General features: G+C 34.7%; 1 protein-coding gene and 1 long non-coding RNA gene across 6 annotated transcripts in view; one reads left to right on the top strand and one right to left on the bottom strand.

Annotated features, from left to right (window-relative positions):
* The first annotated feature begins 733 nt into the window (after window positions 1-733).
* Window positions 734-15,866, top strand: LOC111377543 (protein prenyltransferase alpha subunit repeat-containing protein 1). Of its 5 annotated transcripts, none has more exons than XM_023000671.1 (11): window positions 734-865; window positions 8,362-8,487; window positions 9,088-9,474; window positions 10,372-10,482; window positions 10,790-10,880; window positions 12,698-12,766; window positions 13,013-13,090; window positions 13,908-13,994; window positions 14,795-14,845; window positions 15,152-15,388; window positions 15,478-15,866. In XM_023000671.1, the coding sequence occupies exons 2-11, from the start codon at window positions 8,363-8,365 to the stop codon at window positions 15,601-15,603; spliced, it is 1,362 nt and encodes a 453-aa protein (XP_022856439.1). In that variant the 5' UTR covers window positions 734-865; window position 8,362; the 3' UTR covers window positions 15,604-15,866. The 5 variants fall into 5 exon arrangements, with proteins under 5 accessions (XP_022856439.1, XP_022856441.1, XP_022856438.1 ...); XM_023000670.1 differs by lacking the exon at window positions 734-865 and adding an exon at window positions 3,739-3,882; XM_023000672.1 differs by lacking the exon at window positions 734-865 and adding an exon at window positions 3,740-3,882 and having other exon boundaries at window positions 9,119-9,474.
* LOC111377545 overlaps window positions 3,606-20,185 on the bottom strand; it is a 19,507-nt gene continuing 2,927 nt past the window's right edge. Inside the window, exons 2-4 of the long non-coding RNA XR_002699744.1 lie at window positions 16,295-16,301; window positions 12,546-12,547; window positions 3,606-3,636 (exon numbers count right to left, since the gene is read on the bottom strand). This is a non-coding gene — a long non-coding RNA (uncharacterized LOC111377545). The remainder of the gene's footprint in view (window positions 3,637-12,545; window positions 12,548-16,294; window positions 16,302-20,185) is intronic.

The raw sequence follows: 20,185 nt of genomic DNA, 5'->3' as shown, positions 1-20,185 counted from the left end.
CCTTTACTTGATTTAGAAGGTTGATTAAGTACATGTAAAGCATCTATAAGAGCATACCGGAGGGAAAGCCTGTTTACTTCCATTTGATTACTGTAAGCTATTTACTTGTTTTTACATGCTTATGCTTTAATTATTCTGATGAACAATTCATAAGTATCCACTTCCACTACTAATGATGATAATAATATTATATTATTAGATGAAAAAGATGTTTCGTTTTTATTTAAGTTAGCAGAAAAATCTGAAGATATATTTCCTGTTGGTAAAGAAAAAATCGAAGAAATATATAGAGAAATAGATTATAATTGTAAGAATAATATAAGATTTGATTTTGTAGGAACTAGTAGAGAGATAAGAAAGGTAGAGAATATTATAACTAAACATAGAGATATACAAGAAGAAATTTCAGGAGGATTAGTTCTAGAATATATAACCAAGAAAGGTCAGTCTAGGATCTTTAAAGAATTATCAAGATACAAAGAATATTTAAAAGTGTTTGAAAGATTGAAAAATATAGATATAGGTCCTGATTAACAAATTTATAAAGATACAAGAAACATCTTATAACTAATTATAATAAGAATAAAATAATACGTCCAACACAAAAAGCCATTGTGAAAAATAGAATCAATTTTCCAACCATTCTAAACACTACCCCAGGTTTTATAACTATAAAAACTCCTTTTTTATTTTATTTTATTTTATTTTATTTTAATAAAATTCTTGTCCCAATCACTTTTTCTTTTTCTTTTCGAGGAATTATTCATTTGCGTTATGTAAATTCGTAGTTCTTAGAATCTGTAGAGAAAGAGAAAAGGAAAACTAGCATACCCATATATTTCTCATCAAATCAATCAATCGTCAGGTAATGATCCTTTTTTTACTTCCCCTTTTCTTAATTGGATTTGAATGTTGATTTGAGATTCCATTTTTCGCGTTAGATTTTGGGTTTCAGAATCAGGCGATTTTTTCTCCTAGTTTATTTGGGTGGTATTCGGCCTCTAAACCCCAAAAGCTAGCTCAAGCCTTTCCCTCACACTTATAAACTGAATACCAATCACCTTCGGGATCAACAGTTTTGGTGAAACTGAAGTTGATCCTGCAGAGATCTGATCGTCTGTACAAATCTATAATTTTCATTCAATTGCTTTGGGTTAAATTCAAAATGAAAGTTCTGCTTTGAATAAACTGAATAGTGAATTTGGAATTTGAAGAAACTTCCTTTTAAATCTCTACGTTTGCATCTCTTATATCTGATGAAACTTCTAGTGATCTGAATTTCAGTTGGAGAGCCTGGGTACTTTACTGGATCTGATGAATTTGAAGTTCTGTCTTTTCTTTTCAACAATCTTTTCCTGTTGCCATTCCATAGAATTTATTGCTAAACAACGCCCTGCCATGTGCAAGAATTTCACCCAATGAATAATCCAGTCTATTAAGATCCATTTTGACTTGATATTTTGGCGAACCATTTGATTATTTTAGAAAGGGCTAATTTTCAAATGTTTTTATTATAATAGCTGTGTTCAATTATATGTTTATCACTTCTGTCTTTGATCTTTAAGTGAAATGTAATTGTTGCCTAACCTTGGCATAATTTGGATGACTTGTTAACTATTTGTTGAGTTAAACTTCTATTATTTGATGAATATGGAGGTCTCAAACTGGTGGTTGTAAAATAAGAAAGAAAGGGGAAAAAAAAACGCTGTTCATTTCAAGTCGCGTGCATTAGAGAGACTGGAAAGGCTATATATTAATTTTAGATCCCATTCTAGATCATTTTTCAATTTTCTTATTTTCATTCTTTGGTTTTCATAGATTTCACCCTATGAAGTAATCATAATTCATTCTGAAATTTCTAGATTTCAGTCTACTACTAGTCTTAATTCACTGATTATTTCTGGAAATATCTGCAATTTGCATGCTTCCATTTTTCTGTTCATTGATAAAATGCGTGTGGAATGTTTTATAGATTGAGGGTGATTTATAGGATGGGGTTAAAACTCCATAATTAAATCCACCAATGACGGCATCCCTACCTTACTATACTAACAAATACACAAAATCTTACCTAAAATCACGGCTATTGAGGAGAGCAAGGATTTGGATGCGGTTAAGATTGAAGAATTTGTTGAATCTCTCCAAACTTATTTATTCACCATATCTCAATCTTAGAAGAACCAGACTATAACCGTGATTGGCGTTTTAAATGTGGTAGCTATCAATTACAATTATTCATGAATGGTAACCTATTAAATATGATAGATTTCCTGATATATGAGCTTTTTTTATATGCTACTGACATTCTCCCTTAAATTGATGCCAATAAAAGCATCAATTTACAATCATGAACTTACGGTGGCGGCAATACTCCTGCCCATGAGGAAGAGAACCAAATCAGATCAACCATCCATAGAAAATAGAGATGACTAGAGATCGTGAACAACAAATATTGGAGGGATTAGAAACCAAGGATTTCAGAAAACTAATCGACCTTTATCAAAAATCAACTTATCATAGGGTGTTCCTTTCTAATGTATGACAAAAATTAAGCACACACGAAATACACCTAATACCCTAACCACAGATATCTTCTGCTGAAACACCACAGAAACATAGACATTTTGGACCAAAATACTACTATTGTCGGACATAAAAGTAGCACAAGAAAAATGTCTCTCATATAATATGTATTCGCATCTGACTAAAGGTCTAAAAGATATACTAATATCCTCAGATGTAAAACTAGCAAAAGCAAGATGTCTCTCAAATAATATGTATTGACACATAACTAAAGGTCTAAAAGATATACTAGTATGGTATGAGGGAGAAATGATGGAATTTACTATTATCACACTTCAGTTTTTTACCCTGTACTAGATGTGTCTTTGAGAGTAAAAAGTTTGAACCAGTCATTTGTGCTTCTCAGTCCAATCCTTCAATCTATCTGACTTTCGACAAATTGAATAACAAGAGGAAAAATGAGATACCCTCCGACCTTTACCTTTTCTCTCTCCTTACTTTCTTACCGTAGTAGGAATCATTATCATTCTACCATACTTCACCGTGACATTATCAGGAAGTGCTAGTGAAGATTGTTAGACGGTGAGCAAAAATCATGCAGATACAGAAGAAAAGAACAGGAAAAAACAACTGTATTTGTTAACTTAATTTTGCAGGCATAGTTTTATTCTTCTAACTTTTATGAGCTCTGATTCTGCAGAAGATTAAGCAACCCCATAGTTTCCATATCTTTTCATACTTAGCCACAAATAAATTTTATAAGATCTCTGGTTTTTGGGAACANAGAAGAAAAATACAATGAATATCAAGATTTTAGGGAAGAAATCACAGGGAAAACAGGTTAATGCATTTTGTAGATGAATTGAGAGATTTAATTGGATTGAAAGGGGTATTTGGGTATTTTTCATGATGAGGGTATTTTACATATTTGACATTATTTGTTTATTGTATTTTATAAATGAAGGCCATTTGACCAAGAAACATTGAAGGAAGGTTATTTTATCAAAATCATTGTTTGACTAGGCTTTTTTATCAAATCCCCCATAAAAAAACACCCACAGATGAGGTTTGGCAGGCGTTTCGTTGGTTTTCCCAAACCCAGAGGTTTTATAACTGCAAAACTCCTTTTTTATTTATTTATTTATTTATTATTATTTTTTTTAATAAAATTCTGGTCCCAATCACTTTTTCTTTTTTTTCCTTTTTTAATAAAATTCTTGTCCCAATCACTTTTTCATTTTCTTTTCAAGGAATTATTCATTTGCGTTATGTAAATTTGTAATTCTTAGAATCTGTACAGAAAGAGCAAAGGAAAACTAGCATACGCATATATTTCTCATCAAATCAATCAATCGTCAGGTAATGATCCTTTTTTTACTTCCCCTTTTCTTAATTGGATTTGAATGTTGATTTGAGATTCCATTTTACGCGTTAGATTTTGGGTTTCAGAATCAGGCGATTTTTTCTCCTAGTTTATTTGGGTGGTATTCGGCCTCTAAACCCCAAAAGCTAGCTCAAGCCTTTCCCTCACACTTATAAACTGAATACCAATCACCTTCGGGATCAACAGCTTTGGTGAAACTGAAGTTGATCCTGCAGAGATCTGATCGTCTGTACAAATCTATAATTTTCATTCAATTGCTTTGGGTTAAATTCAAAATGAAAGTTCTGCTTTGAATAAACTGAATAGTGAATTTGGAATTTGAAGAAACTTCCTTTTAAATCTCTATGTTTGCATCTCTTGTATCTGATGAAACTTCTAGTGATCTGAATTTCAGTTGGAGAGCCTGGGTACTTTACTGGATCGGATGAATTTGAAGTTCTGTCTTTTCTTTTCAACAATCTTTTCCTGTTGCCATTCCATAGAATTTATTGCTAAACAACGTCCTGCCATGTGCAAGAATTTCACACAATGAATAATCCAGTCTATTAAGATCCATTTTGACTTGACATTTTGGCGAACCATTTGATTATTTTAGAAAGGGCTAGTTTTCAAATGTTTTTATTATAATAGCTGTGATCAATTATATGTTTATCACTTCTGTCTTTGATCTTTAAGTGAAATGTAATTGTTGCCTAACCTTGGCATAATTTGGATGACTTGTTAACTATTTGTTGAGTTAAACTTCTATTATTTGATGAATATGGAGGTCTCAAACTGGTGGTTGTAAAATAAGAAAGAAAGGGAAAAAAAACACTGTTCATTTCAAGTCGCGTGCATTAGAGAGACTGGAAAGGCTATATATCAATTTTAGATCCCATTCTAGATCATTTTTCAATTTTCTTATTTTCATTCTTTGGTTTTCATAGATTTCACCCTATGAAGTAATCATAATTCATTCTGAAATTTCTAGATTTCAGTCTACTACTAGTCTTAATTCACTGATTATTTCTGGAAATATCTGCAATTTGCATGCTTCCGTTTTTGTGTTCATTGATAAAATGCGTGTGGAATGTTTTATAGATTGAGGGTGATTTATAGGATGGGGTTAAAACTCCATAATTAAATCCACCAATGACGGCATCCCTACCTTACTATACTAACAAGTACACAAAATCTTACCTAAAATCACGGCTATTGAGGAGAGCAAGGATTTAGATGCGGTTAAGATTGAAAAATTTGTTGAATCTCTCCAAACTTATTTATTCACCATATCTCAATCTTAGAAGAACAAGACTATAACCGTGATTGGCGTTTTAAATGTGGTAGCAATCAATTACAATTATTCATGAATGGTAACCTATTAAATATGATAGATTTCCTGATATATGAGCTTTTTTTATATGCTACTGACATCCTCCCTTAAATTGATGCCAATAAAAGCATCAATTTGCAATCATGAACTTACGGTGGCGGCAATACTCCTGCCCATGAGGAAGAGAACCAAATCAGATCAACCATCTATAGAAAATAGAGATGACTAGAGATCGTGAACAACAAATATTGGAGGGATTAGAAACCAAGGATTTCAGAAAACTAATCGACCTTCATCAAAAATCAACTTATCATAGGGTGTTCCTTTCTAATGTATGACAAAAATTAAGCACACACGAAATACACCTAATACCCTAACCACAGATATCTTCTGCTGAAACACCACAGAAACATAGACATTTTGGACCAAAATACTACTATTGTCGGACATAAAAGTAGCACAAGAAAAATGTCTCTCATATCCTCAGATGTAAAACTAGCAAAAGCAAGATGTCTCTCAAATAATATGTATTGACACATAACTAAAGGTCTAAAAGATATACTAGTATGGTATGAGGGAGAAATGATGGAATTTACTATTATCACACTTCAGTTTTTTACCCTGTACTAGATGTGTCTTTGAGAGTAAAAAGCTTGAACCAGTCATTTGTGCTTCTCAGTCCAATCCTTCAATCTATCTGACTTTTGACGAATTGAATAACAAGAGGAAAAATGAGATACCCTCCGACCTTTACCTTTTCTCTCTCCTTACTTTCTTACCATAGTAGGAATCATTATCATTCTACCATACTTCACCGTGACATTATCAGGAAGTGCTAGTGAAGATTGTTAGACGGTGAGCAAAAATCATGCACATACAGAAGAAAAGAACAGGAAAAAACAACTGTATTTGTTAACTTAATTTTGCAGGCATAGTTTTATTCTTCTAACTTTCACGAGCTCTGATTCTGCAAAAGATTAAGCAACCCCATAGTTTCCATATCTTTTCATACTTAGCCACAAATAAATTTTATAAGATCTCTGGTTTTTGGGAACATGCTTTAATAAAGAAACAGAAAAACATCATCTTCCAACGAAACCCAGAGAGCTATCCAAGTGTCCCCACCCCCATCCTGAAAATAATTCAAGCAAGTATGATAGGAGCACAAAAAACTGCTGGAAACAAATCAAATGCTTGACATGATCATATGTTGATAGGGTATGTGAACTAATAACTCGCCAAATGCTATGCAAAACCTCATAAAACTAGCCAGAGCAATCTGTGCAAAAGGTCTTTATCCATTTTGCTTGAGTACTGAGAGCGAACTGCTATAAATATCGGTGATTTCCAAGTAAATTTCCTTTTTGTTCTGTTTGTGTTTGCTTTCGAGCGTAGAAACAGGGTAAAATGCATAAAAATGTTCAAAAGAGTCTTCTGCTGGAAGGTTACACTTACTGTGCATGTGAATTCTCCAAGCAAATGAGCCTAGTAGTTGGATAACATATCTCAAAAGCAGGATCTCTTATAGCTGCTTCAATTTGATCAATATCCATTGTCCCATCTTCATTATTCTTCACTGTCATCAGATGAACACCTCCAAATGTGGAAATGCCTCCATTTTCATAATCGTTCACGAAAAAGATTGTAGTACATATTACCAAAACTCGAACAGACAACAGTGTTTAGTACTGTGTTTGTTTCGTCGGTTAACAGCCAACTGGTTAATAGACGATCCAGACCAAAATATTATCCGAAAATGAGTCAGTCAAAATTAATTTCATTAGGCACCCAAAAATTTGATTAATTTACAATATGGCCCAAAATTTAAATGAATTTTGTCCAAGAGGATAATATAATACAAGGACCCATGTGGATATGAGATTTAGCCTCTCTATTCTCCTGTTGCCCTTTGCAAAATGCCAAAACCCATTCGGCTATTCCACTGAAGCAAATAACCCATTAATCATTACCCTTGGAAAATCAAAACCCTTCTGTTCCCTTCCCTTCCGCCACTGAATTCATCCTCCTGCCTCCTCCCTCCTGCATTTCCAATTCAGCTCCCGCCGTTGATTGCCAGTCTGCTCCAATTGCTGCTGGTCTGCCATGCTGTCGCTTCATTATTCAAAGTTCAAACCCTAAACCAAAGCCCAAAGATCGGTATCAGTTTTTGTCATGGTTCCCATTGGGGTGTATGTGCAGCTAAATCCCACATCGAAAGTATGGGTTTCCTTTGTATGGTTTATATAGACCTGGATTCTCTAACCTCAATGGCTAGCTTATGAGGTCTAGCTCTTTCAAGTTCTATAACAATGATTTCAAAGCAGGCATCATGTCTTTTGGTCTCAGTTACCACTTAGGGTGTATGGACGTTGAGTCAGAGGCGTGGTGGTTTCTCATGGTTCCCATTGTGGTGTATGGACACCTAAATCCCACATCGGAAGTATGAGCTTTTTTTGTGTGGTTTATATAGGCTTGAGTTCTCCAACCTCAATGGCTAGCTTTTGAGGTCTGACTGATCCATGTTTTATGACAGTTTTGCAGCTTTTGCTTTGCTGCCCGTCCGCGCCGTTAGTTTTGCAGCTTTGCTTTGGCCTCTACTTTTGTTGACTGTTAGTCTGTTACTGTATGCCTATATCTCATTATTTGGAATATGAAAGTGAATAATACTACTTGTACATGTGCAGTTGCATAATGGTTTATATGAGGGTCAAAAAGAGAGTGAAAAAGTTGTTTTTTATTTATTTATTTATTTATTATTAATTTGTTTGAAGAAATTCTGACCAATCATATTTCACCACGTCATGACCATTATGTAAACTTATTATGTACATGTAGCATAATTATATGGAAATATATTTGTAATTTGTGAATTTGAAATGGATCATCCTTGTGATTTGTGGGATTTATATTGTGATTTGTGAGATAGAGGCAACATTATTATTAGAGAATTGTGGTTTGTGGGAACTTCAATAAAAAATAAAAATAGTGGTAGTATTATTAGGCAATTGTGAAATCTTTGTGCTTAATTTTTTGCAAGTTCGATTGTACCCCCCTAACTTAAAATATCCGCGTCCACCACTATTAAATTATAATTGTGCAGCAACAGATTTAAAATTGTTCTCACTATAATTTCCTTGTGTAGGATGGCCACTTCTAATAGTAATACTCAATCATTAGAAAGGCAATCTAGAAGCTCCACACCATTTATTCCTGTGAAGACTGATCTCCTGAGCCAACTGGAAAATATATTGGAATCCGACCCTCTCATGTAAGTTAAAATGTAATCAACTTCATGAAAATCTACCAATTTTTGGGAAGCTTAATTGTATTGAAAATAAATCAAATAGAGCAACATCACGTGATTTCAATAACTTTTATGGAATATAGCGGATTTCTCCCCCTCTATTGTCATATTTACGTATATATGCTCAATTCTACTTTAACAAGCAAGTAAATAATCCATGTCAAAGACATTTTGATCATTACATTGCTAGACAAATGATTCCATATTTAGGCCCTAATTGGTGGGGATTAATCATATTTTTAGTAGATTTTGATAAAAGTTGATGAAATGTGTGGTTAAAAAGTTATGGGTTCCACATAATGTGTGGTTTAAATTAGTTGTTGATTTTGACTTAGATTAAAATTTTAATTTTAATTTTTACCAAACAAGGGCTTAGACTCTTCATAGGTGGTTTTATATCTCGACCCAATTGTAATTTCTGCAATCAATATGTATCTTAATACAGATCATCATCATTTCTTTTGAAGTCATTACACTACCCCATTGGGGCCCATTTCGGTTCTAGCATATCATATTGATAATATTAATGTTATTTATCCTTCCAATTATCTTTACCGCTTACAGTGACGAAGTGGGGTTTATTCATCCATCGCAGTTTGCTGCACTCAATGGAGAGGCACCTAGTGTTCCTTCCTTATTTTCCCGATGTGACCCTCAGCCAGCAGATGGAATCACTCTATTCCACGCATCAGAATTTGCTTCTGATATGTTCTTTTGGAATAGGGAACATAAGTTGGGTATCTCAACCTTGGTTATACTTCCACTATATACTGCAGCTAAAGATGCATTTATGGAAGCTCACAAGCAGTATACAATGTTAAGCTACTTGGATGGACAGAAAGATCAATCTGAAATTGCAACTTCGCACGACATTGTTGAAAGTCAAGTAATGAAACACAGCAGGGCGCTTCTTCTGCTAAGCTCTGATTTTGGCACGGCATGGAACTCAAGGTCTTTGGTTTTCCGTTTGATTTATGCTGATGCCTGTGTAAATTTACACCGCCAAGTAACTTATGAATGTCATTTATATGTGATTATTTTCTAATTGTGTTAGCAATAGATATCATTTCTAAATTACTAGAGTCTTGGTCAGTAATTCAACCTTCAGCTCTGTAATGACTTGGTGAAAGAATCCAGGTGAGCTATGTGGCATATATTGATTGTGTCTTCAACATTCACATTTTTTATTTATTTATGAAAAGAAATAAAGTTTCACATTTACGGCAGTCCAAGGTTCTCTTTGCTCTACTGGTTACCACCATTTTGGGGAAAATAATTTACAGTTTTAGTTCTTTTCTTCTTCTCCATTTTTTAAGGAAATGACAGTTCCATGGTATGACAGCTTGTGTAAAACAACCAGTGTTTTACAAATTGCACTTAGAACTGATTGCAAAAGATCCATTTGAGAATGAAAATATTAGTTAAGAATACCTCGTTTGATGTACCAGGGGATTATGGAGGTTTCACAACTTAAGTAATCAGAATAGTGTGTAACTAATTGGTGAATCAGGTGGCCGTGATAGCTTTAAAAAATTCAGGCCTCTACTTTTTTGGAGTTATTTTATGGACTTAATTTTATTTGCAGTTCTTAGACTGTCAACATCATTTTTATTTTTATTTTTATTATTATTTTTTTTAACGAGGTGTCCCAGCAACATCTTAATAATATTTATGGCTGCTTAATTTGTGAACGCATTGAAGATCTAGTCCAACTGCTTATTCCCTTCCTGGAGCTCAAGTGATGCAGGAAGAAGCTGAATATTTTGTTATTTGTTTCATTTAAACTTTTTTCAGAACCTAATTAATATTCCTTCGGCTTTTGATTGCATGTTGGTTTTCAACTTGCAGGAAGCATGTCCTGTCAAAGAAGCAGCAATTTCAGATGTTTATGGATGAAATGCTTTTATCTTCTCTTGTTCTCTCCTATTCACCTAAAAGTGAACGTGCATGGAGCCACAGGTAGAGCACATCGGCAGTTCCCTATATTATGTAGGTCAAGTAGCTATGTTACTATGTGCATGACGCTACAGTGAGAGAAGGATGAAAACTCGTTTTTTGTTTTAATATTTAGAATATACTTTCATTGCCTCCTAAACCCACAATAACTACGTTCTTTCCGCCTTTTGTCTCTACCACAGACGCACGCTAACATATCTAAGTATCGATGTATATATATGACTGTATGCTGACATCCTGATTCGATTCTTACTCTTCTTTTATTCTCATAACATGCTGAATCTGTGTTAATTATGTCTATTGTTGATAGGAGGTGGGTGATCAAGATGATAGCAGGAAAGTGTCCAAATCTGTTAGAGATTGTGGGAAGGGAATCTGAGCTGGTGAAAATGTTAGCTGAGGTTAAATTCTGGTCCAGGATTGCAATGTAATTGGGTTCAAATAGCTTAAAATTTCATCGCATCCAATATTTATAATAAGAAATCTGCTGCATTACTTGCTCTTTATGTCTATTCCTATATAATTACCTCCATTATTTAAGGTGACGTATCATGGTTTAATCTTTCGACTCATTGTCAACCTTTCTCCTTCAATCTTTTGTCTTGGAGATATGATTCATATTCTGTTCGTTACTCTAGATTTTCATTTTTGAGTCAACATATTTGATTTTTGATATTTGTATATTTTGTTCATCTGTTATGCTTTCATGAGCTTGGGCTTTGAGCATTTTCCGTGTCTTATGGATTGAATTTATTTTAATTTCCTGGACATGGAGCATGACCATCACAGGTATGATGTAACATCTTTTGATATATTAAAACCCATTTTGGTGCTATTTATGTGCTTCAAATGTAGGAGTTTTGGTTTTATGTGCTTCAAATGTAGGAGTTTTGGTTTACTCAATCCATTTAAAAATTTGTGATACCACATGGTAGTAAATTAAATTTCCTTATCTATAAATTGTTCAGTTTTTCTTGTTGTTTATGCATTTTATTTTTCAGGTTTTGGGTATCTCCCAACTTTTTGTTGGTTACCATGTGTTTTTGCGTGATATGTTATGTTTTTGGGAATTGAGGATAAGGTATAGTTTTTTGTCTATGATGCACTAATACAGACACGTGTGTCCGACACGATATGTGTCGGATACGTCGACACGCGAATGTCTAAAAAAGTAATGACTTGACACATTGATTATTTCTTTTAAAATTCTTCATTTATATAGTATAAATTTTATTTTTTTTATACTTGTTATTAATTTTTCTCGTTGAAATCTTTTAGTATGGGTATTTATTTGTTATTTACTAATAACTTGGAGTTAAAAATATATAATATTTTTAATAAAAAAGAAAAATATTTATGGTAGAGTGTTCAAGGAGTGTCAATATCGAAAGTGTCGACACGGACGTGCTACCCTAGTTGAAGTGTCCGTACTATAGAGTTTTTTGTTGTTGCATGGTGTTACGTTGTTGACACAGAAAACGTAGGTGCCTCAATGTAGGCTTTTCTTTATCATTGTGCAAAAGGCATTCTGAACATCAAATTACTGGAAGGACCAAGTTTATCTGCCGAAGATAGCAATATATGTGTAGCATTTGTCTTTCCTAATGGAGAGAAGTTCTCCTAATCTATTCCATGTATCTCACTATAGCCTTTGGCTCAAGCCAACCTTTCTGAAGTCTCATAGCTTTATCTTACAGTGAATATTCACTTACATTAACAGATTTCTTTCCTTTAGGACATTCTACTCTCTCTCACGTTTTACTTTTTTCAAGTGCGCTCATCTCGTAACTTTTTTCCAAGTCTCAATTCTAACTGCCTCTTGGACTGTTTGCTAATGTGAACCTCCTCGTCATACATCTTTGAACTCTTGTTGAAACTCTTTTATTTTTCATCAAGTCTGTCTGCTATCAGTTTCATGCAACTCTAGCTTTCCATGTATATTAGAAACATGTATCACTGATAATTCTAGTCCTACTGTCATAATACTCATTAAACTTGTGTGGACAGGACTGTGCTAGCATGGGATGATCAAAACTTGAAGAATTAAATTGTTTAAACTCCAAAACATCTACCCTCGATGAATTTCATAACTTGGACATGTCATTTTCTAATAGAAGATCCTGTATATTGCCTGCATCAAGAGCATAAATGGAATATACTGAGAAACTGAATATCTTAAGTGATTCAGAAGGGTACTAATATGGTTCTTTTGTTGCAGAACTCAAAAATGAATTATCGTGCTTGGAATCATCGCTGTTGGTTAGTTTCCTACATGCCAGAAGCACAGGTCTGATGAAAGTTAAGATTCATTAGCAAAGTTGTTTTAGTTCATCTATCTAATTGCGTTGCAATTGTGAAACAAGGAGAAAATTTTTGGTTTGAGAAGCTATCTTATGTTTTGCAATATAGCAAGAACAGTTTTCAACTCCAGTTCTCATATTCATGTCTCATTTTTATTTGTCCTGAAGAACAGTTTCCATGTGGCCATATGTAGTTTTTGTTTTTCTGAATAAATGTTAGTTCTCGTACCCAGGTGCTCCACGAGTTGCAGAAGTCTCGAGATTGGGCTGGGCTTCATGTTGCTGATAACTCTTGTTTTCATTACCGCACTGTAAGTTTTATGCTTTTTAGTACATTTATGATTTACCTGATTACTTATGGTTGTAAATGAACTGTCATCAAAAGAGGCAAATATTATGGAGCTCTGCAAGTTGTGAATGTTTGTGGCTCTTACCTGATTATGGATGTTTAACCAGTAAAAGTGCAATAACATTATTTCCTTGCATCATTAATAATTTTAGGCTCCCCTGAAGTGTTCTCTTTCTAAAAAATTATAAAGATGCGAGTGGAGTTTGGGAAGTTATAAGGGTAAATGCAAAAGCACCAGGATGAACTTTGAACAAATGGTCTGAATTTCGGGAAGAGTTGGTAATGGGATTTTTAGTGACTCATTGAACTAGTAATAGATATTGCAGTCTGAAGTTATCTTAATACAATAAATAGCCAGTCTTTTAATTCAAAAGATTTCTCTTGCAAAATTCAAAACATAGCTAAAAAATGTATTGATTTTTATTGAAAAATGAAGAAGTATAGAAGAAAATATATGATATAATATGCATAACTTTAAAGCATTCTGGTAAACGTGTCCCAACTGTGCCTGTGTTCTACTTTTGAAACATTATGTGTTCATCCTGTGTTCGTATGTGCGCCTCATAGTATGCCTTCTTATATTTAGAACCATATGGCGTCTTTGTCTGCTCAATTAAGTAAATTTTTCTCTCCTGATCATGTTCTGCACCTAGGGAGGAGTATTATTAATTGAAAAAAATCACATGGTTTATGGCAATTATTTTATAGGCTTACAGCTATGTAGAGGAAGTGGCTTGTAGAAGAAAACTTACCATGAAGGTCTCTTTTTTCATTGGCAGCGGTTGTTGCTCAGAATGGTAGAGGATTTACAGCATAGTCAGGATCCAAACAGTTTATCTTCTGCAGAACTTCAACAATTGTTAAAGGTTTGACTATAGATTTGTTATCTTTCATCTAAAATGTGAAATAATTGCCTAGCACATTTATTTTCATCTGTGTCATGTGTTTGATTTCATAAGTTGAATTTATTATCAATTATAAAATTTGGAGACAGAAGTTTACTTTTCAATTAGGGAGAAACTCCCATCCTGCGATTCATGAATTTTGCAATTGTTGGGCCTGGGAATTTAAAAATGTACTGTGTATTAACTGATGGATAGTCCAACAACGTAGGCCTCGTAAGTGTGCTGATTGTTCAACTGATAGATCAAGTTTGGAGCATTTAGTGTTGGGGATTTCTAATTTCCCATTATCAGTTCTTAGATTCTGCAACTCAGAGTAACTGAAGAATTTGTTCTGCAAGGCATACCTGAACAAATTTTTACTGGTCTAATTTAAATATTGCGGTGGCCTTAAGCTTTGGTTTGCTTGAGTGTTTGGTTATCATTTGTCTATACTTGGGCATCCAGAGTTTGGCTATAAAGGAAGCTGCAATAACATATATTGTCCCTCCACGAAGAAGAGATAAAAATAAAGTTAAATAGGAAAGGGTTATCTTAGCACTTTATAGACCTTTTGTCTTGGTAATAGTCTAATATTTTCAAATATCTCATTTGTAATTAAGTCAGATATTTAAATGTCAGGTGGCATGTTCTTAATATAATAATTAAATAAAATATTTAAATGTTAGATGGCTTGTACTTCTTCTAAAAAACTTGTGTTCTTTCTGCCTTTCTATTTTCTTAGAGCTTATGATCTTTGACTTTTGGCAATGGATGCGTGACAGGAGGAGCTTGACTGGGTTGGGTCGTTGATAATGCGGTATGTAGGAAGAGAGGTATGTAATCAGTGCAGTTTTTTTTCTGCAAATAAATTACTTCAATGACCGCAAAATCATATAATTGAATTAATATGGATATTAGAAAGATCTAAGACTCGTAATTTGATCCCACTTTTTTGGTATTGTGCTTCTGTTGTGACATTATTTGTAACTTATCCACTGGCTTCATAATATGGATGGGACATAGTGGATGGTATTAAAAATGTAAAAAATGCTAACCTTGTCCATTATACTCTAGTTCTGTGCAAAAATGAGCATCAAGTATGTCCTTATGCTTGTTCTGTGGTATTTGTTTTTCTCAAGGCTTTATGGCTTCATCGGCGCTTCCTCTCAGTGCTCTGGATGAAATATTTTGCAACGTGTGATCTAAACATATCCGGCCCTTTGTGCTGCGAAAGTACTGATATTTGTGACAGTAGCAAGTTTGTGGATAATGAATTAAAACTTTACGAGGCTTGCACAATTATCCCTGATAATGACTTTGAGGACTATCACACACAAGCAATCTATTCTGCTACCTATATTATTTGGCTCGCAAAGGTAGATTTACTTTATTATTATTATTATTATTTTTTTCACCTAATGACCAAGTTATTCACTCTTTTCCTGTACTTTGATCATCCCTTCAGCGAATGCCAGAGTCGTTTGGGGTTGAGCTTCAAAAGAAAGCAGAAGACGGGAAACTTAAGAGATTACTTGAGAAATTATGCCCAGGAAAGAGCTTTCTTTGGGATTCTTTGACTGGACATTTCTGAAGTGGATAGTCATGTCTAAGTAAGCAAATCGCTAGCTAGATATAAAGTTTTGCTCGACCTTTCTTTTTTTTTTTTCTTTTTTTTTCTTTTTTGTCTTTCGGAACTTGTTATTACTTAAAACTTATCCTGTTCGGTTTCTAAAAATTGACACATAAAACTCCAGACTTATAGCAAAATTATTCATTAAGACAAAGTTTCTGTAAATATTAGCTGAATGGAAGACAGCGTGTGCAGCACATCGCTTACCGAGATTTGGTGGTGAACGATAAGCCTCATTCTGCCAAATAATGATTGTAGCATCAATTTCTTCGTAAATGTCAAATGAATTAAAACATTCTGATTAAGAACAAAATTAGCATGCAAATCAGTAACATCAGAAGTGGTGGCCAAGTCAAGAATCCACGAGAACTAGGGCCCACGACCCTTCTGCCAGCATGACACCTCATGAAGTGATGATACAAGGGTTTTGTCCGGAAATTATATTTGGCCCCTGTTTGACAGATTTTTTCCGTAAAGAATGAGTTTTTTAATAGTAAATATTTGAATAAAGTGTGATTAAAAAATATGGAAAAATTTTGAATTTTCATAAAGTATATTTTATTGTGAAAATGTGAGGTTGAAAATGGTTGAGAAAAAAAGAGTTTTGAAAGAATAATTGTCAAATAAAGGCTTAGTCTTTGACGCAGAAGACATAAAAACTATAGGAATAATTATAAGGGTCCGTTTGATTGTAAAGTTGGAATTTGGGTGGAAAGAAAACGAATTGAAGTGAATTGAGTTGTCTAGAATTTGTTTCAGTGAGAATTGTCAATAAATAGTGTTTGATTGATATAATTTTTCACCTGGAAAATGTTAAAATAAAAGTGTCTTTTGGTATTCGTTTGACTTTGTTTTTATGAAAATTGTTAATTTAAGGGATATCTACTTCTACAATTGTTACTAGAATTTGTTTCCATTGCCAAGGAAAAAAATATTCAAAAACTATTTATATTTTGATATTCGTTTGATTTTGTTTTTTATAAAAATTGTCAATTAAAGGGATAAATTTTTTTACGATTGTTGATAAAATTTGTTCCCATTGCTGAAAATAAAAAAAAAATGGTAAACCAATTCTCACTATTTTGGTAAGAATTGATTTTACACCAAATCATGGAAAATGCACGTGTGGGGAAAAGATAGAAAACGAATTCCATGGAAAACTTTTGCTATCAAACACACAAAATTGGTGAAAAATTCCATTTTCCATGAAAAAAAGGGCCAATCAAACCTGGCCCAAGAGTAGCATGACCTGAATCCAAGTATGCATAATAAATAGAAGGATAAGACTATATGTACATTTTTCGGAGTACATAAAGTCTTACAATTCCTCACATATTATGTGTGCCCCCCCCTCCCCCTCCCCCTCCAAGTTAGGGGTGTAAAGAAATGTGTACACAGAAAGTGTACACGTAGCATGGCGTAGAGTACAATGAAATAGTAAGATATCCGAAGGAAGAGACGCACTTGAGGGGCCCCTTCTTACATAAAAGACACATATCATGGGCATATGAGTTTCACATACGCACTCTCAATATTACAAACTTATTGAACTTGAAATTAAACAGAATCTCGATGGAATCATTAAGTCTCTGCAAGGGAGTAACTGGATAGGTTCTTGTGAAGACATATCAAGTTTCGAAAACTCGAAACCGAAGTGCAGCTTTGTGTTAAGAACTTAAGCATGAGCAATGAAATCCGAATGCCACAGTTCCGTGGCAGAAGATCTGCCCTCGATGTTGGTGATAAAAGATCAAGGTCAAATTTTACTTATACGAGGAGTATTTCCATTGGAAAGCTTTAGAGATAAAATGCTCTTATGGGGCTGTTCTATGCAGAGCTATAAATTTTGACAAATTGATACAATCAAGACTATACTACTATTTGAGACACGATTGGTACTACGAACTAGATGACATTGCACAAGACGACAAACATTACTGTTGACACATAAAAATTCAGCCCAAATCGAACGGCCCAGGAAATGAAGTCCAATTGGAGGATCCCCAAATCAGATAGCCCAAAGAATGAAGTCCAATCAGACAATTCAGGATGAAGACCCAAATAGGGAAGCCCATGAACGCGGTAACACCATCGCCCAGGATCTGAGCGAATGGAGTGCCATGCAGTCGCCCAGAACTGCTACTCTATCCTCGCCCAAACCTTCGAGTCGCCCATGGTCTTAGCAAACATGAAATGTTGTGGTTATCAAGAAGCGCAGTTATCAAAGCAGTTATTAAGCAGCCCTATCACGTTCCACGATTCAAGGAATTCAATCGAAAACAATTGAACGACGAAGAGTAATGACAGCAGTTAAAAAAGGCAGTTCCATGACAAGTTGGCCATTACGAGGAAAGTGGGCAGTTATAAAACGATCAAGCAGTTTTTAGGTGGTTGATCACAAAGAGATCATCCAGGGAGTATAAAAGGAAGAAAAGACATAGAGCAAGGGGCCCCAAAATCAAAAAACTCTCGAACAGAGAACATGTAATTTTAAATTTCTTAGTTTAGATTTAAACACTTCTTTCAGTAACTCGTGTGCTTGCGCCCCTTGGAGGCATTCTGTTTTTACTTTCCGATTGTAAAAACATTGCCAATAAAGAACACCCCTTTTTGGAACTTTGTCTCAAGAGGTTTGTTCCTTACACGATCGTCTGATCCCTTTTTAATTGTTAGCGACGAATCCGCGCGAAACAATTTGGTACGCCCAGTGGGACAGTGGTGTTTGGTGTTGAAAATACAAAAGGTAAAACAATATGGCTCAGAGATCCGATAAGGAAGCAGCAAGTTAGGGAGAAGTCCAGTCTGTGATCGAGCGATTTGAGGAGCAGCATGCCTCTCCACGAACAAATGGACAAAATCAGAGCAGTAACAGTCGTTACGAACCAATGACAGAGTTGAGTCCTCGAACCATGCGTGCACTACTTGGAGAACTCACACAAGATGTTGTTGAACAAGTAAATCTTCGAAGTATTCATAATATGGAAAGATTTACCCAAAATGGGAATGCACATTATGACAACATGGCCAAACAACTAAACACTTTGAACGAAATAATGAATAAGTTAGTAGGCCAAATATGTCAACCGGTTATGCCTCTTGTAAATCACTTTCAAATTAGGACAATTGTGGGACATAATCCCTCAGCCCTAAATCCGAATCAAAGGATAGAACCACTTTTTGGTCCCTCTACTTCAAACCAAGGGGGTGGTGCAGTGCCAAATCAGAACAATGGTAGTGGTACGCCTAACTTGGGGGGTAATCCAAATGTAAGAGATAATGTCCTAAACAATAGACAGAATATCCCACATGTTAATGAGGGAATAGATGTTCAGGCTAATGGTAATGACCCTAATTATGGTAACTTTGTTGCCAATCAAGGACCAAACATCAAGCCTCATACAAATCAACTGGTTAACCAACCTGTAGAAATTCCATATGACCCCAACGTCATGTTGAGGAATCAGATTATGAAAATCGTACAGGATCATATGGCTTTTGGGGTGCGTCCTGTCATTAGGCCGACTTACACAAAGCCATATCCTGATTGGGTAGACCAAGCATATCCATGGCCTAGAGGGTATAAAGTACCAGAATTCTCACTGTTTACCGGATTAGGAAAGGTGTCTACTCTAGAACACATAGGGCGATTCACATTACAAAGTGGTGATATAACTGATTACCATAAAATGAGGCTTTTCTCTAGTTCATTAACAAGAGTAGCTTTCTCCTGGTTCATCAATTTGCCAGCGAACTCTGTTCAAACATGGCAACAATTGGAACAATTATTCCACGCTCAGTTTTATAAAACTGAGTCTGAAGTCACTTTGGCTGATTTGGCAAATCTACGTCAAATGCCAAACGAATGGGCAGAAAATTTTCTCTAAAGGTTCAAGACAGCAAGAAGCAAGTGTTTTGTACCTCTGCCCGAAAAGGAATTTGTCAAAATCGCTCAGGGCTGTTTGAGCTTTGATTTAAAAAAGAAATTCCAAGACAAGGAATTTTCTGACCTTTTTCAGTTGAGTGCGAATGTGATTAGGTATGAACGACTGATAAGAGAAAAAGAACAGATGAAAAATTCTAGTAAAGGGACTTATTACAAAAACCCAAACTTTGACGTTCATACCATCAGTGACGAGTCATACGATCAAGCCGAAATATGTTTGGCCGAATTGGTCAATGGAGACACGTATACTTGTCCTATAATGGCTAAGCCTAGACCATCGGACAAAGATGAGCCCATGAAAGATGGAAACATAAAGGCTAGAATGTTCTCGTTCGATGTAACCAAAGTTGACCTTATATTTGATAAATTATATAGGGATAAGCAGATAAAGTTGAGCAATAAGCATAAATTGCCAAACCCTGAACAAATTAAGGGTAAAAAATATTGTAAGTGGCATAATGCATGGTCACATTTGACTAACAATTGCTTGGTTTTTCGCCATGTATTGCAGGATGCCATTGAATCAGGACGAATTACGTTCGACGATAAGAAGAAGATGGCAGTGGATGAAAATCCTTTTCCACAGCCACTTGGAGTGAA

Source organism: Olea europaea, unplaced genomic scaffold (assembly GCF_002742605.1).
Source record: "Olea europaea var. sylvestris unplaced genomic scaffold, O_europaea_v1 scaffold1668, whole genome shotgun sequence".
NCBI classification, from domain to species: domain Eukaryota; kingdom Viridiplantae; phylum Streptophyta; class Magnoliopsida; order Lamiales; family Oleaceae; genus Olea; species Olea europaea.
Note: the sequence above shows the minus strand (reverse complement) of the source record. Positions and strands in the feature narration are given on the sequence as shown.

What these genes read in the sequence shown, in the direction of transcription:
- LOC111377543 (XM_023000671.1), top strand. Translation starts at nt 8,363, where the DNA reads ATGGCCACTTCTAATAGTAATACTCAATCATTAGAAAGGCAATCTAGA. An exon ending in GGCACGGCATGGAACTCAAG is followed by an intron (nt 9,475 to 10,371) that starts GTCTTTGGTTTT and finishes TTCAACTTGCAG; the next exon opens with GAAGCATGTCCTGTCAAAGA. An exon ending in CCTACATGCCAGAAGCACAG is followed by an intron (nt 12,767 to 13,012) that starts GTCTGATGAAAG and finishes TCTCGTACCCAG; the next exon opens with GTGCTCCACGAGTTGCAGAA.